Genomic DNA, 16,053 nt, shown 5'->3' with positions numbered 1-16,053 from the left:
TGTGGTGGTCTTCTCTGTTCTTGGACTGCAGGGGGTGGTGATGCCCTCTGCTGCTGATGATCATTCATCTGCTGGGGAAACCCATCTACCCATTGCTGCAGATGTCTCAGACTGGAACTCACCCTCTCTTCAGGGTTGGGGTCTCTGGCCGGCAAAGGTAGGGTCTGACAGGCTTCCTGCTGGGCTCCCCACTGCTCTTGTGGCCACCCCAGTTGCTGTAGGCCCCAACCTGGCTGCAGATTTATGCCCAGGGGTTGCACGTTTGGGGGCTGTGGCCAACCTCCTTGCTGTGGCTGTTCTCCCCCCAGCTGCTGATTTCCTGGCTTCTGTACCACCCCAAGACATTGCAAGGCCTCTATTAGCTGTGGTAAGTTCAGAGGACATGGATCAGCCACTTGCTGGGAAACCCAATTTCCCCTTTGCTGCAGAGGATTCAGACTGGGATTCTCTCTCTCAGGGCTGGAGCCCATGGCAGGAACATTTGCAATAGAAGGGCTGTAGGTTTCACTTTGTAGGAACTGATTTCTGTTTTTCATTTCTAAGTTTTGAAATCTTTCCAACGACTCACCCATAACTGTGTTATCTGTCCATTCTGCTTTTGAAGTCTTCGCTCTCAGCTGGGAAATCTGCCAAATTTCTCTCTCCCCCGGCTTGCTGGCTGTTGCTTCCCCCCCCCCCCGGGAAAACTGTTGCAGCCATGGGGTTGGTCTCAGGCAATCTTTCTTTCTCCATAATGAGATCTTCCCCGAAACTTTGCCATCTCCTCTCAGGCATAGAGGCAGCTGAAGGAGTTCGGGACCGCAGATCGTTTGAAAAGAGTGTTGGATTCTGGCATGATGTCACAGGTTCCGACTAATGAAGCACTTCAAAGAACTTTCAGGCATGTTTCCTAAAGTCTTTATTACAGAGCTACAATTCTGCCGGTCACCATCATGGACGTATTGATGCCAGAATCTGACTTCCTATTGCTGGCATCAACCTTTTCTTGCTAAACCCCTCCCTTGTCTTCCAGTCACAAGTCACATTATCCAATTAGTGTGAAGGTCAAAAGTTTACTTCCTCTTTCTTTCCCGGGCTTTTTCTCCCCCCCACTCTAAGCTGTGTATTAACCCAGTAATTACCAGACAGTTTTGCATATTGTCAAAGCAAGAATATACAGTATTTGCAGCATTGACATTGGGGTTTGCCATGCAGCTAACAGTCAGATGAAAACTGCGATGTAGTTAGTCATATTTTTATTGTTACAGAGTCATAAAAACTCATCAATGAAATCTTATCTACGTGATTGCTAGCACGTAACCAATCAATCATGAAATTCACTGAAAAATGTTAAGGTTTTATAATGTGAGCTGATAAAAGCTAAGAGACGCCTCTCCCAAAGGGATTTCAATCCCATCGTTTCATCAACTACCAAAGCAACACATGGAAAACAGTGAGACTAAGGCGGAGACAAGAATGAAATGGTCCCAAGATAGAAAGGACCAGCTGAAAAGTTGAGCCACCCCTATAGTAACGGAGTCAGAACCGTGAAGAAAGCAGGCAGAAATCCACCCACTGATTAAATTAAATCCACAGGGATCCAACCGCTCTTGTCTTGTATCGATTTGACAACGGAAATGCCAGTAACTCCGGAAGTGAGGGAAGCATGACAGTTAGACAGCCACGTGATATTCACTTGTTTCAAGGCAGCCTCCTCGCCCGGTGGCACAAGGGAAATGGAGTTTGTTGGTGTGTACGAAACAAAAGGCGAGTGAGGAAATCCTGTTCGCCTCCTTCTGGGAAACGTAGTTTTATGTCAAACGATTAGGACGACTGTCAACCTGTTTCTTTCTTTTTGTTAACGCCACAAAGAGCGCTTCAGATATCTCTTCCTTAGATACTATAATATAATGATGAACTAAGAAAATGCTTTTCTCATCATACGAGAAGTGCCGCGATTGGTGGATTATCGAGTCAAACTGTGATATTTCTAGGAAAGGGAGAATGTTTTCTAACTCCACACTTCTATATACAATAGCTTCTCCAGCTTAGTAAATATTACTTGGTGGTTTGATCCTTGCAAAAAGCACACTTATTTCTCTGTATTGCTACCCTGCAACTAGCTATGTTTTTGAAGAGAGGAGTGCTGAACTTTCAAGTTTTCAGTACTAAAAGTGACTCTACCTGCTACTTTCTGTTCTAGGGAGAAGTAGTAGAAAAAATACGCAATTTCCCGTTTTTAGTCTGTTGCAGTTCTCCTCCACAGCAGAACCTTTTAGAGTTGAGCTTAGTATCAACAGCAGCACAAAGGATGTAAGATGCCACAAGGATACTACTTACAAAAAAGCTGATGTTCACTCATGATGCTGCTGCTGCTATTTGTTCAGTCCTGTCTGATTCTCAGTGATTCTAGGGACCAGATGTCTCAACTTTTTCTGATCTTGCATGGCTTTTTTCCGTTGTTTTATGCTCTGGCTGGTGTGAACTTTGATAGCAACTGTGTTTTTTGGTGGCCTCATTTCTTCACTGCTGACCATTCACAGCATAATTGCCTCTTCCAGTGAGTTTGATTGCATGACATGACTAAAATAAGTAAGGCAGAATTTTGGGGTTTTACCTTCCAGCGATATGACTAGTTTTATATGCTACAATGCATTCATTGCCTTGATCAATCTGCAACCCTAAAAAAGTGAATTCTTGCATGCATCTGATCTCTTCACTGCCAACTGTTATTTTGATATTTCCATTCCTCACAGTGATCATGAGCTTGGTCTTTTTGATGTTCAGAAAGAGGCCAAATTTTTTGCTTGCATCTTTAATCCTTTTAATCAGATGTTTCTGGCCTTCTTTGGTTTCTGAGAGGAGAATTGTGTCATCAGAATATCAAAGATTGTTGAACTTCCTTCCTCTAACCTTAACTCCAAGTTTTGATTCTTCAAGTTCTAGCTGTCTATGATTACTTCAGCATAGAAATTGAATAAAAAAGGTGAAAATATGTAGTCTTGCCACACTTTTTTTCTATATTGAACCAATCAGTGTCATCCTGTGATGTTTGCAGTGACTTCTTGATTTGTGTATAAGGACTACACTAATTGATCAGACGTGTTGTTACCCTTAGTTCTTCTAGGGCTCTCGATATCTTGTCATAATCAGCACAATCAAAGCCCTTCTTGTAGTCCATAAAGTAGATGTAGATGTTCTTTTGATATTCTTTTTTTTTTATTGAAAATTTTTTAAATTTTACAAAACATTAAAATTCCCTTATACACATATCCACAATAAACATATTAAACATTTAAATCTTCACCAATAACAAATTCCATCCACAAGAAACACAGTCCTTATCAGTCTCAATTATACTGATGTTATTATTATCAGTCTCAATTGTCCATTTTCATTCTCGATCCTTATCAATCTCTAATTTTCATTCTCCGCCCTTATCCTTATCAAGCTCGAAAGAAATGCTTTGAGATCTGCCTTTAAAGATTGCTCCAAAATTCCTGAATCTCCCAACGACTCCGAAGCCAATACATGTGAGGATTTCTTAAACTCCTTATTCTGTTGGTCTTTACAATTATATGTTGCACAAGTTGTCCTCTGCTGAGGCCCCTCAGACTGAAATTTCCCCTTTTCAATTAATATAGGCTCTTCACACTGCAATTCTGCCGTTAAGGGTTGCTCCTTGTCCTTCTTCTGTTGATTACAATTGTATGTTACACAGGTTGTCTTCTGCTCCTCCATCTCTGCTTGTTGAGGCCCCTCAAACTGAAATTTCCCAATTTTCATAAGTGTAAGCAATTCAGACTGCAATTGATCCTTTTCTTTACTATTATATGTTGCACAGGTTATCCTCTGGTCCTCCATCTCAACTTGTTGAGACCCCTCCAACTGAGGTTTCCCAATTTCCATAATTATAGGCTCTTCAAACTGCAATTCTACCTTCTTTTCTTCCAACTTTTTAAACTTAATAGATGGCGATGAACATACCCCCAGGATCGAAGTATAAAAGTCTTTTGCTTGAGAAACAGTATTAAGTCTATAACGTATCCCCAAGTAGTTCACCACCATTCCAATCGGAACATCCCATCTGAACGAAATTTGTCTCTTTTTAAGTTCATCTGCTAAAAAGGCAAACTCCTTTCTTCTTCTTAAAATTTTAGATGGTATCTCCTTTAAGATTATAACATCTTGTGAAGCAATTTGGAATCTCTTCTTATAAAAAGCTTGTATAATTTCGTTGCGCAGGGATCTTTTCCCAAAATAAATTACCACATCTCTTGGCAAATTCTTTTGCAGTGCCACCACAGAATTAACTCTAAATAATTTTTCAATTTCACCAAGTATTTCCTCTTTTTCTTTATTCAAAATCACAGCAAAGTCCTTTGCAACCATCTCTCTCAGATCTCCTTGCAAGGACTCTCCCAAGCCTCTAATTCTTAGGGCATATTCCATTTGTCCATATTGAAGCATAAGAATCTCATTTTCCATTTCTTTTTCCATACTTTCAAATTTTCCCTCCATCAATTCCACTTTTTCTTCTATCTCTTCCACCCGAGAGTTCAGCTTTTCAAGAACAGAGGCAACTCCTTTTAAAGCCAAAACTATCTCCTGCCTCAGAATCTTATTATTTTCCTCTAAAATCTCTTTCATTTCTATCCTAATTTGAGATATAGCATTTCCCATCATATCTTGCAAATCCTTCACAATTATTGGCTGGCCCAAGGAAGAGGGTGAAGCTATAGATCAGTGATTCTCAACCTTTCTAATGCCGTGACCCCATAATACAGTTCCCCATGTTGTGGTGACCCCCAAGTGGGTGTGGCCACCAATAAGAGGGAGTAGGACAGCTAGGGAAAAGGGGAAAAAATGGCGGACAGCATGGTTTGGCGACCCCCGAGAAATGGTCATTCGACCCCAAATGGGGTCCCGACCCACAGGTTGAGAACCACTGCTATAGATTTAGATTGTTGCACTGATGATGACACCGAAGAAGAAGCCACTTTAGGAACTGTAGGGATCTCTGGACACTTTGGAGCCATCTTAAAAAAAAAAAATCTTTACTCCTTCTTAAAAATTACAAAAATTAACTCCAAAAAATAAAAAAGGAGTTAAAAAAACAAAAGATGGAAGAAAAAGAAAGAAAAGATAATAATAAAAGCATAGAGGAAAACACCAAAAAGCTTGCCAATCACCATTTTACTTTCCCTTTCAACTAAAGGGAAGCCTTTAAAAATAAACAAAAATAATAATGCTTCTAAAATCCATAAGTCTTTAAGGTAAAAATCCAAATAAAATCAAAGGGAGTTAAAAAAAAAAAAAGATCCATTCCATTTTAAACACCAGAATGCCTGCCTTTAAAAATAAGCAAAAATAATAATGCTTCTAAAATCCAAAAAAGCCGATCGCCATTTTATTTTCACTTTCATCAAAGAAAAAAAAAATGAAAGAAGAATAAAGCATCCATTCCAATCATTAAAAAGAAAAGAAAAGAGAAAGGGAAAGAAAAACACCCAAAAACCTACCGATCGCCATTCTAGCTTCCCAAAAGGAAAATAAAATAAAATAAAATAAAACGCCGGAAAGTCTGCCGATCGCCATTTTACTTTCCCTTTCAGCAAAAAGTAAAAAGTAAAAAGAGGGAATATAAACGTAAAAATAAATCTTTAAACTAAAAATCCATATAAAATCAAAGAAAGCAAAAGCTAATCCTCTAGTCAACTCTGTCCGCTTCTAAAAAACTCACCAGTTCCCTTTAAGCGTGGAGGTGATTGCAACGGCTTGTTTTGTCCCTAGGGACAAAAGCAGCTGGGAAGCGGAGACAGTCTGAACTCTGTGGGAGCACTCTTTTCACCCCCCCCAAAAAAATATTGGGGGTGCATAAGAGGCTCTACCACTATTCAGACCACCCTCTTCCCCCCCTTTGCCCGGGAGGGGGATTTTGAACCGCTGAACAGCTGATGTCCGCTGTTCATAGCGATTCATTACACTTACCCAGGAGGACGGCTACAAAGTAGCCGCCATCGCCCATGCAAATCCACCGGAAGTATCGATATTCTTGAGAATCTTGCTAGTCTGAAGGATGAGGACAATTGTGCAGTAATTGGAGAAATCCTTGGGATCATCCTTTTTTGGCAGTAAATTAACACTGATTTTAATCTTTTGGCTATGTGTTCATTTCCCAAATTTTCTGGCACAAGGCTGTGATGGTTCCGCTATTCTGCATGAATGGTAACATCTAGGACCTTGTCAATATGGCTTCTTCCTGAAGGATGACTGACTCTATTTCTGCTTCCCTTTCCTCATCATCCTGAGGAACTGGGCCTCTGTTGTTGGCAGATAGCCCTTCTGTATATTCTTGCCATCTGCCCTTGATACCTTGTTGGTCAGGCAGTTCTTTCCCTTAATTGTGATAATGCTTTTATGAACAGTGAATGGTGTTGGAATCCTTTTGAATTGTGCAAATGCATCCCTATAGTTCACTCAAAAGTAAGTCATATTGAGTATAATGGGGATTACAAATCAGCGAGCATAAGATTGCAGTTTTAGGTCATATTCTTTTTCATATAATCATGGCACCGATACATTGATAAAATAGAGCTTGACTGTTACTTTTATCTTGGCCTAATGTGAATTAGATAAGTTTAAATCCTCACTTAGTGACCATAATTGGGATCAGCAACTTGGTTGTTAACCAAAGCACCACTAAATGAAACCACAGCTGTGTTCATGAACTTATTTCTGTTTTCCTTTGCTTTCCAGATAAATTTGAGGACTGTTCATAAAATTACTTTTTCATCACAGTCGTAATTGAAAGTGGTCACTGCATGAAGAAATCACTAAATGAGGACTACCTGTAATAGACCTATAATGGAAACTGACAATAGGGACTGCAAAGTTCCTATTGAGTGAATGTAAGGTAAGGGAAAACTATTAATCTAGAACTGGGAATATGGATTATAGAATATTTTTTCAAAATTTATTAATATAATTTTTGAAGGCCATTTTGCTTCCAAATTTTGCTGGAACTTCTCTGTTGAATTAAAGCAAATGCTCACAGTTGTGTTCATTCTATCCTTCCATTAGCCACCCAAATGTTTCTGGGCAATGTGTTAGTGCCCTTTAATTCATGTTGGCTAGTCATTAGTATTCCTGTAATACTAGTCATGATTAGTAGCCAGTGATAATCTTATCCGAATTTGCCTAGTTTCATTTTAATGCCATCAAATTGAGCATCATTACTTCTTAAAGTTGCAATTTCCATCTTATCTAATGTATATGTTCAAATCCTTCTCTTTAACTAATCCCTTCCATCATTCATTGTCACCAGTTTTAGTCCTTCTCATTTTCTTTATTCCATGTATTCATTTTAATAAAGTTGCAGTTCACAAAAGCTATCCCTTTTAAAACCTGTTACTCTATCAGATTCCTTCTGATGTTTAGTTTTTCATGTATTTTCCCCGCCTGTCTTTCTATCTACTATATGTAATAATATATTATGTCATATATTTTATACTTATCCTCCTTTTAGATTGAAAATCCCAAATATAATTTCTCCTCTCAGGAAAACTGTTCCTAGTGTATTGTACTTGTCTTATTCTGCACCTTTTCCAATTCTGAATCAGTTTTTTTAAAGTGTGATGCCCAGAACTGTAAACTATAGTCGTGAGTGGTTGCAGTCATTCATAAAGATATTTCTATTGTCGTATTTTTTTGTTAATGATACCTACAATAGAGTAGGCAGCCTTTGTGACAAGCAAGGTAAAGACTGCTTTGATTGTAAGCTAAGTTGAAATAGATTAAAGAGGTTGTAGAGTTAAAAAAATATTTGGGGATAAAGAAACAAAGTATAACACAATACAAGAGATTTACTCAAATTTAGATACTGGCATCTCAATCACTCCTTTGTTATAGCCCTATTATATCCAGCAAAAATGATACATCTTTGATACATTTGCCAGTGTCAGAGATAGTTGTTCTTGTGGTCATGAAGGGAGGATGGAAAGTTAACAGCTTCCAGATGTTTCTGTGTCCAGCATGACTGATGAAAGCCCTGAAGAAAATTTAACCAATTTGGAATGGCAGTCCAAATATTGGGCTTGTGATTGTAATAACAATGTATTCCCCAAAGAACAATTTCCACTATTCCATTGTTTTCTAAATGTGAATTACTAATTAGAAGTCAGTACTGGTGAAAGTAGCATGATGCATACTAGTCATGTTCTAAAATGCAATAACAGTCCAATAAAGCTACTACAGAGGTTCCAAAGGCACATTTCCTTCCACTCTTAAAATCAGGACAGATTGAGCTTTCTGCAATTTAGTGAATTATAGAGTAATCCTAGAACATTATCTAGCATAGCAATTTAGGACTAGGCTTACAGGTACTTACATGAGTTTCAGCCTGTGGCCATCAAGGTTTCTAATAAATTCATATTGGTTCCAAGATGGGCTGTCATGGGTTTCAGTGCCAGACATAATGATAGCCTCTCAAGACAAGCAAATGTAGGCAATTGATCAGGACTCACAAGCAATGCATATGGCAAATAGACTTGCTGATTGTAGAAGCCCTTACCACAATCATGGGTTCCAAACCTGTACTACCAGTATTCTAGAACCTGCATATATTTAAGCTAACAGGAGATGGACAATTATATCATTTCCTGGGGAAAGTATGGCTCTATTTAGGTCGCGATGGGTCGGACACGACTTCGCAATTAACAACAACAACAATGTAATCAATGCTTGCATGGAGGCACGTTTGGGTTTTGGATTTTTGGTATATATTTGTGGATAAGTGAAGGAAGGTTTATTAATCTTTGTAATGGGATCGAATTTTTCTTCCTGCCGTTTAGAAACATCCTGTACTAAACGGTTGCAATTCAGTGCCTATAGGTATCAACACCCGTGTGGTTTTATGGTGCCAAAATCATCTTACCAAGCAATTATTTACTTTTGAACTCCAAGCCCACATCTGGAAATAGGTCTTCCTTTGGGATATCATAAACATGCGGACGTAGCCAAGAGGGGATGTCAGTTTGGAGGACAAGGGGAGGATTGAGCAATGGGGAGGCTGGGAGGAATTGGAAGCCGAGAAGTAACAAATTGTGGGGCTTCGGGCTTTCACATGCAGGAGCATCCCATGCGCCGGAGAAGGAGGCAGCGAGGGTCCTGGATCCATTTCCTGAAGCATTGAACATGTTGCGATCGAGGGCTTGTCTGGACAGGGCACCTCGAAAAAAAAAAGCGAGATTGCAGCTTTCCAGACGGCGGTGACCCTTACGCTGCGTCTCTCTCTCTCTGCGTCAGAGTTTGCCCCAGGCAGCAAAGGAGGGGAGCGCGATCCCTGCGCGCCTTTCTCCCTGCCAGGGCTCCGGTCCGCCCCTCTTCTCTCAGCTACCCCTTTCCCCCGGCCGCCTTTCTGCCCCAGAGTGCCGCGTGTGGCCTGCCGGGGCATCCTCTCCACTCAGCGTCCCCTCCTTCCCTGATCCGTGTCTCCGACCCCGCTCTGACGTAGCGGGGGACTGAAAGGGGGGGGGGAAAGGAGGAGGAAGAGGAGGAGGGATGGATGACTCACAATGTTATGATGCGGTTCCACAACACCCCGCCACATTCGGCTACAGACGGTGCACAAAAACAGCCCTCGGCCTGCTCTGAAGCTGCTGTCCCCTTGCTACGACCCCGCGCGGAGCCACAGCCGGAACAGGCAGGGACGGAGAGAGTCCCCTGGGAAGCAGGTTTCAAGGTGAGCAGCGGAGAGGGGAGAGCAGGCGTCGCCGCCGCCGCCGAAACTTTCCCTCCCTTCCCGGCCGTCCCTTAGCCTGGCCTAAGAGCCGTCTTTCACTGGGCAGCGAAAAAAGCCGCCACCCGGTCAGCCCTTCCATCCTGTCACCGAGATCCTCCGCCAGGAGCGAGTCCCGCGGGGAACTTCCCCACGCCGCCTTTATTTTCTTTCCGCGCAGGCAGCCACGTGAGTCAGACTCTGCGGTGATTAACGCGGTTGATCTTCGGGCTCCTCCCACTTTCACTTATTTTTCTCTCCCCCCCTTCATTCGTTGCTCCTTCTAAGAGAGGAGGAAGCGGTCGGAAACAGGGGGAGAATGATAAGCGACGCAATACAAGTTGCATCCGGGCGTAGCAAGACGATTTTTTTACTGCATTAATCGAAAGCCGAGCGGTTAGGAAGCTGGAGTCACTGGCAGGCTCAACCCGTCCCACGTGTGATTCGCTGCGGGACGGAACGAGGTTTGCGAATCGCAAGGGGACAAACGCGCAGACGTGGGGCTCCTGAAAAGTCAGCTACTGAGGTGTAATGCCTGTTTCTTACCGGCAGGGAGCGAGCTCACGGGGGTGGAAGCTGTCAGAACTGGGGAATAGACGACTTTGAATGAACGTGCATGGTGAGCCGTATTATTGAGTCCCTGGAAGACGACTTTCACAAGCACGGATGATTGGGGGGAGCGGGGGGGGGGAGGGAGAGACATTTAATAAGTAGGAATGAGTTGGGAAAAGATACATTATCGGTAGCTATTGCTAGCAGCTACTCAGAAGACCTTTAAGAACGAGGTCTGTGCATTACAGTAATTAAACTGTAATGCAGTTAAAGGCTGGGTTGTCATGCCAGAAATAATATAATGAAACTCAATGACAGCTTGATAGCTTTTGGCAGGTCATATTTTTTTGTATGACAAGGACTTCTTCAAATTATACGGCTGTCCATCTCAACATCATGACTGATATTGATGATACTGGGTTACTGACAATGTCTGACAGCATGAGTGTTACTGTCTTAAAGGACAAAATAAATGAAAACTGTTTCTAAATCAGCTGGGCAATTAAGACGAAAAGAGTAATACTTTTAATTCAGGTAAGCAATCTGGCTCAATCCAAATCTGCAGTATTAAGCATACTTAAGAAAGTGAGTTATAGAGGTTTGGGAAGTATGTAAAAAAAGCATACTGTATTGCTTTTACAGTCCTTGATAGGGAAGTAATTCATCATTATTCTGGCAGTTGAGCATCTATTAGAGAAGTAATTCATCATTATTATGGCAGTTGAGCATCTATTGTAAGGTTCTTGGGCCAGGGAAAAACAAAATTTAAACTTCTGTAGTTTTCTTCATCTTGAAAGAATTCCTGAAACTGGTATGTAGAACAATAATGTGACTCGAGGATCTCCATTCGGCCAACTGTAATCACGTGACAAGAGTTTTGTTTGGTGCACCCTCAACTTTAATGCTCGTTTTGAACATGCATGACAAGGTCCATTCCTTCCTTCCATTTCCAATGGTGCAAGGAGGTTTGCATTGCTCCTCTGCTTATTCCTTTCCCTTTTCTCTCACTAGGTGTCTCCCCTTTCGGTCTGGTTCTCATCTGGGGGGGCCCTGGCAGTGCAGCCCCCCCAAACCTCACTTTTTTGAAAAACGGCTTTAGCCAACCTGCTTCGCTGCTTCACTTGTGATCGCTTATGTGGGGGCTGCACAGCGCCAGCTCCCCCACCTCGACAAGGCATCGCTCTCCAGCCTGTCATGCCCAGCTGTGAGCCAGTGCCACCAGCCGCCTGTCTCCCTACCAAAACATTCCGCAGTTACCTGCCCCGGTGCCACCGGACTTACAGCTGTGTCCACTGCAGGGCACACTTGGCCAAACATGATGAGCTCATCTCCAAGGTATGCATGCTCTCAGGATCAGAGTGATAAGCTTAGCTATACCTATCATTTAGCTCTGGCCCAACCAGACTCTGGCATTGTGCTTCCTCACAACATTGCCTGTTTGGGGTTAGCTAGCTACAGTCTTGGGATTCCCAGCAATATCACTGTCTAAGAACAGTTTGATCTTTCTTACAACTTAGGATCCCTACTGAGTGGTTGGGTTTGGGAAGGAGATTCAATAATCTTATAAGGGAGAGGACATAACTTTTATACTTTATTTCCACAGTCCTTCCAGGGGAGTCATGGTCGTGCCTATCTTTTCAATTCTGTGTGAGTGTCCTCCTGCAATTGGTTTTATTTATTGGGAATGAGATACAGGTGAGGAGCATGCAACAGTGGAAGCAGGCAAACATACGATTTTTGCCTTGGAATGGAAGAAAATAGTTTTCTTGCAAAAGAGAATATTTAAGTTTTATTAGATCTCTCTCTATATATATAAAGTAAAGCTATTGGAGTGAGATGTAGAATTCAGTATTCCTCCAAATAACCTGTATACGATGTATATCTGTCATATCTCACTTAGTATCCTCTCCATCATAACGTTCTTACAGTTGCAGCTCATCTGCCTCCAAGGTTAATTTGACTAAATTCTGAAATAGGAATAGGGAATAAAACACATAATAAATAGGCTTCCCAACACACGTACAATATATTGGGACATTTCTGTCTTATTTTTGCTTTTGATGTGTTATCATTGCCATTATTTAACTTGGCAATGGGCCTCCAGCATCATGGCATTTATTAGGCTTTATAAATGGAACCCAACCTATTGCATTGTATCACTGAAATTCTCTTAGCTCCACCCCCAAAGGAAGATACATTCTTGGAATTAAAAGATGGTCTACTGCTTCTCATTATTGGAGATGACATCTTTCCCTTTCAGTTCCTAGAAAGTGGTATCTTTCTTAACAATTTCTTTTTTCTCACATTAAACTCCCAAATGTTCATTCCCGTTCTTTAAAAGAATCAAATTAATTCCAAATTCATATACAAAGGTTGATAACATGATTACTAAAGTTCCATTATACTGAGATTTCAAAATTGCTGATCATCCTCCTGATTTATAATACCATTTTTTTTAAATGTATACCAGGGGTCTTGAAACTCGGTAACTTTAAGAATTGTGGACTTCCAGCTCCAAGAATTCCCTACCAGCATGGCTGGCTGAGGAATTCTGGGAACTGAAGTCCACAAACCTTAAAGCTGCCAAGTTTGAAGACCCTGATGTATACAAGTAGAGCTTACAGTGCAGGTGGTTTTGTCAAATGTATCATTTTCATTCTTTATTTCTGATTGGCCTTCAGCAGAAGAAAGCTCAACTACAAGTCAGTGAGACTGAGTCAGAGATGTAATATACCTCTGACGTGGATAGTGATCCCAGCCAAGCAAATTGTTCTGGAGCAGAATCCTTTGGCTCCAGAAATAACCACTCTTCTTGAAGTGAATGGAATATAGAGATTGACTATAGCAAAAGATCTGTTTGACCACCTCTGTTGGAAATTATGAACTACCTCTATATTCTTGTTTGGCAGTCCTGATGAATTTTCTGCATTAGTTATTTAAAAGCTGACTAGTAAGTAAGTGATATTCCTCTTGTGGTAATTCTTATCTGCTTTTGCCTTTAAATGTGATAATGTGAAATAAATCTAAAAAGAGTACTATTTCTTCCTGGTTGATTTTCAAATAGTTGCATTGCAGAATCTCCATCCTTATTACATAGCTCTGCATAACAGTAATTAGAAATAAAATTATGGTAACCTTTCACCTCAGGAAGGGGAGATTGGTAATGCAGTAAAACCCAAATAACTGAGGTAAGATCAAATTAAACTGTAGATAACAATATCTAACTTCTTTTTCTTTCTACCACAATGTCCTGAGTCCGTTTTACTAGAGAATTTAACTACCTCCTGACATGTATTAATTTAAAATAATCAAACCATTTGTTTGATGTGTTTAAATAGGCATGCATTAAAATGTGAGCAACATTTTCATGTAGAGTTTTGTTTCTAGCCAAATTCACAAAAGAAAGTTAGGAAAAATGAGAAATGGAAATGCACAAAATTAACACTTCCCTTGTTTCAGTAGATTAAATAGAATTATCCAAATTGTCTCTGTCTAGACGCTTGTAATCAATAGAGTACTATTGATGTGCCCCAATTTTTAATATTCTGAGCACAACGCACTGCCTGTAGACCCTTCTTTCTGCCACTGGAGGCCGCTCTGAGATTAAATTTAGAATCCATTTTCTATTTCTTGTTTTCTATTTCTATTTCTTTAGAATCCATTTTTATTTTCAGATTTCCTGGCAAAATGTTTTATTTTTTCTTTATAAAGTGTAAATTACATAATTATTGTAACATGCCCACATTTTAAAAATCTATTCAGTACATTGTCATCTGAAAACTGAAACTACTAAACTATTATAGGCAAGTAAGTAAATCATAGTCCAACTAATATATCTTCATAAAAAGTTCCTTGTTTTAAAAAACTTTCTCCTATATGATCACTTCAGATATCATAGCACAGGGATATTTCTCATCCTAGTTTTTTGCAAGCTACTGGCAAAACAGAATTGGGGCCATATTCACGGTAAAGACAAAATGAGATGCTGACTTTTAATTTGATTACAGGGTTAATGTGGGCTGTGGTCCAGCAGAGCAACGTCTTCTGCTCACTGGTCTCCATTCAGTTGCTGATATATTTTGTGAAAGCTGCAAGACTACACTGGGCTGGAAATATGTGAGTAAATTCCCTTCAGAGATGTAGTTCTAGTGATCAAGTTTTTTGGAAAGCACACAAACCAAGGAGATACAGGAAAGCAATCTTTAAAGGAGAATATTTGTAGCTCGGGATTGAAATGAGGGACCCTTGGTGCACTTTGTACCTGGTTATTTTCTTGCAGACATTTCATTACCCAAATTAAGTAACATCATCAGCCTATCAAAGCAATTCTTGTGATCGTATCCAGTTGGGAAGACTAGTGCAAAATACTAGTTTTTGTATGGCCTCTCTCAAAGCCATGGGGTTGCGCATTTATGAATGCCAGTTGCTGCTTCTTAGCGCTTTGCTATCTTTCACCTATCATTTCATCTCATGATAGCAAAGTTATATTTTTGTTGTGGTTTTAGAGAGGGAGAGGCATTATCTAAAGTAGGTGGGCTTGTATCTAATAGGAGAGAATATTTGCATGCTGAGCTCGTTGTTTGTTTGCAGTCCTTTCATTACTCAACTAGTAAACATCGGTTTTTAGTGCTGGGTTTGTATCTCCTATTTCCTTCTTTGCCAGGAACAAGCCTTCGAGACCAGCCAGAAGTACAAAGAAGGGAAGTACATCATTGAGATGTCACATATGGTGAAGGACAATGGCTGGGACTGAGAAAGAAGACTGGGTTCATACCCTCCTGCGTAGCATGCCATGCTCTTTCGTAACCCCATTGCCACAAGTGGCACCCCAGCACAACCAACCCAGCTACCCTTCTATCAATCTCCTGCACAGCATCATCCAGGGGAATGGAGCTTCCAGGATCTTTCTCCCAAAGCCTCTTTCTGAAATGCTGGACTCACTGTTTGGAGGACCCTACCTGTCCCCTAGAGCAGAAGAGGAAAACACGCAGGTGGTAGAGAGTGGGAGATTTTGGACTGGTTTCTCCTTGGCCTGTGTAGGTTATGTTACATCCCGTTAGCACTTGTCAGCATAACACTGTGGCATCCAGAATGGAGAACCTGGAATCAGGTTTGAACTACGCAGTCCATTGTGTAAGAAAAACAAAATCCTTAATGCAATGTGACAGCAAGGGCTCTGACATAGGGTATGGTTTGGGGGAGGGTCAACAGATCAGTTTGACGCTTAAAAGCTGAAGAGAGACCCGTCTCCAGTATCTCTAGCGTAAATAAAGAAGGGCTGTGACAGAACTTCAACTATGGCCCTGAATAGCTGTGGGCAGATGTTGACAGCATTGAGCTGGATAGAGTAGTGATTCAATGCATTATTGTTCTCCTTTCTGAGGAGAAATTAAGAGTTGTACATCAGCCTGCTGATATTGGGCACTGAAGGTTGGATGGTGTAGATCACACGGGGAGATAAAAGATATCCTGAAGGTAGGGGACAGAGGAACAGTTTCTCCAAATGGCAGTTATCAGTCCCTTTCCCAGACACTGCAATGGTATTTCCCCCAGGTTTATTCTATGGAGTCCATTAATTTAGGTGTGAACCACCGTGTGCTTGTAATCCCTGAGCACCATAACCCCTCCCCTCAACTCCCCTACCATACATGAAGGTGTGTCTATGTGGGGGAAACAACACTTCAGCACTGTCACCAGCGCAGGCATTTTTTTGTATAATAAAATTGTTTTATATTTTAAAACAA

General features: G+C 41.0%; 1 protein-coding gene across 5 annotated transcripts in view; it reads left to right on the top strand.

The window, feature by feature from the left end:
- YPEL4 (yippee like 4) overlaps nt 1–16,053 on the top strand; it is a 24,070-nt gene extending 8,017 nt beyond the window's left edge. Inside the window, exons 1-6 of one of the 5 annotated variants that reach the window (XM_039341210.1) lie at nt 9,729–10,221; nt 10,310–10,376; nt 11,321–11,644; nt 11,913–11,956; nt 14,317–14,425; nt 14,973–16,053. In XM_039341210.1, the coding sequence (XP_039197144.1) occupies nt 11,504–11,644; nt 11,913–11,956; nt 14,317–14,425; nt 14,973–15,062 (384 nt within the window). In that variant the 5' untranslated portion in view covers nt 9,729–10,221; nt 10,310–10,376; nt 11,321–11,503 and the 3' untranslated portion in view covers nt 15,063–16,053. The other 4 variants (XM_039341207.1, XM_039341206.1, XM_039341211.1 and 1 more) reach the window with 4 other exon arrangements.

Source organism: Crotalus tigris, unplaced genomic scaffold (assembly GCF_016545835.1).
Source record: "Crotalus tigris isolate CLP2741 ecotype Arizona unplaced genomic scaffold, ASM1654583v1 scf7180000017764.6130737, whole genome shotgun sequence".
In the NCBI taxonomy this organism is placed as follows: domain Eukaryota; kingdom Metazoa; phylum Chordata; class Lepidosauria; order Squamata; family Viperidae; genus Crotalus; species Crotalus tigris.
Note: the sequence above shows the minus strand (reverse complement) of the source record. Positions and strands in the feature narration are given on the sequence as shown.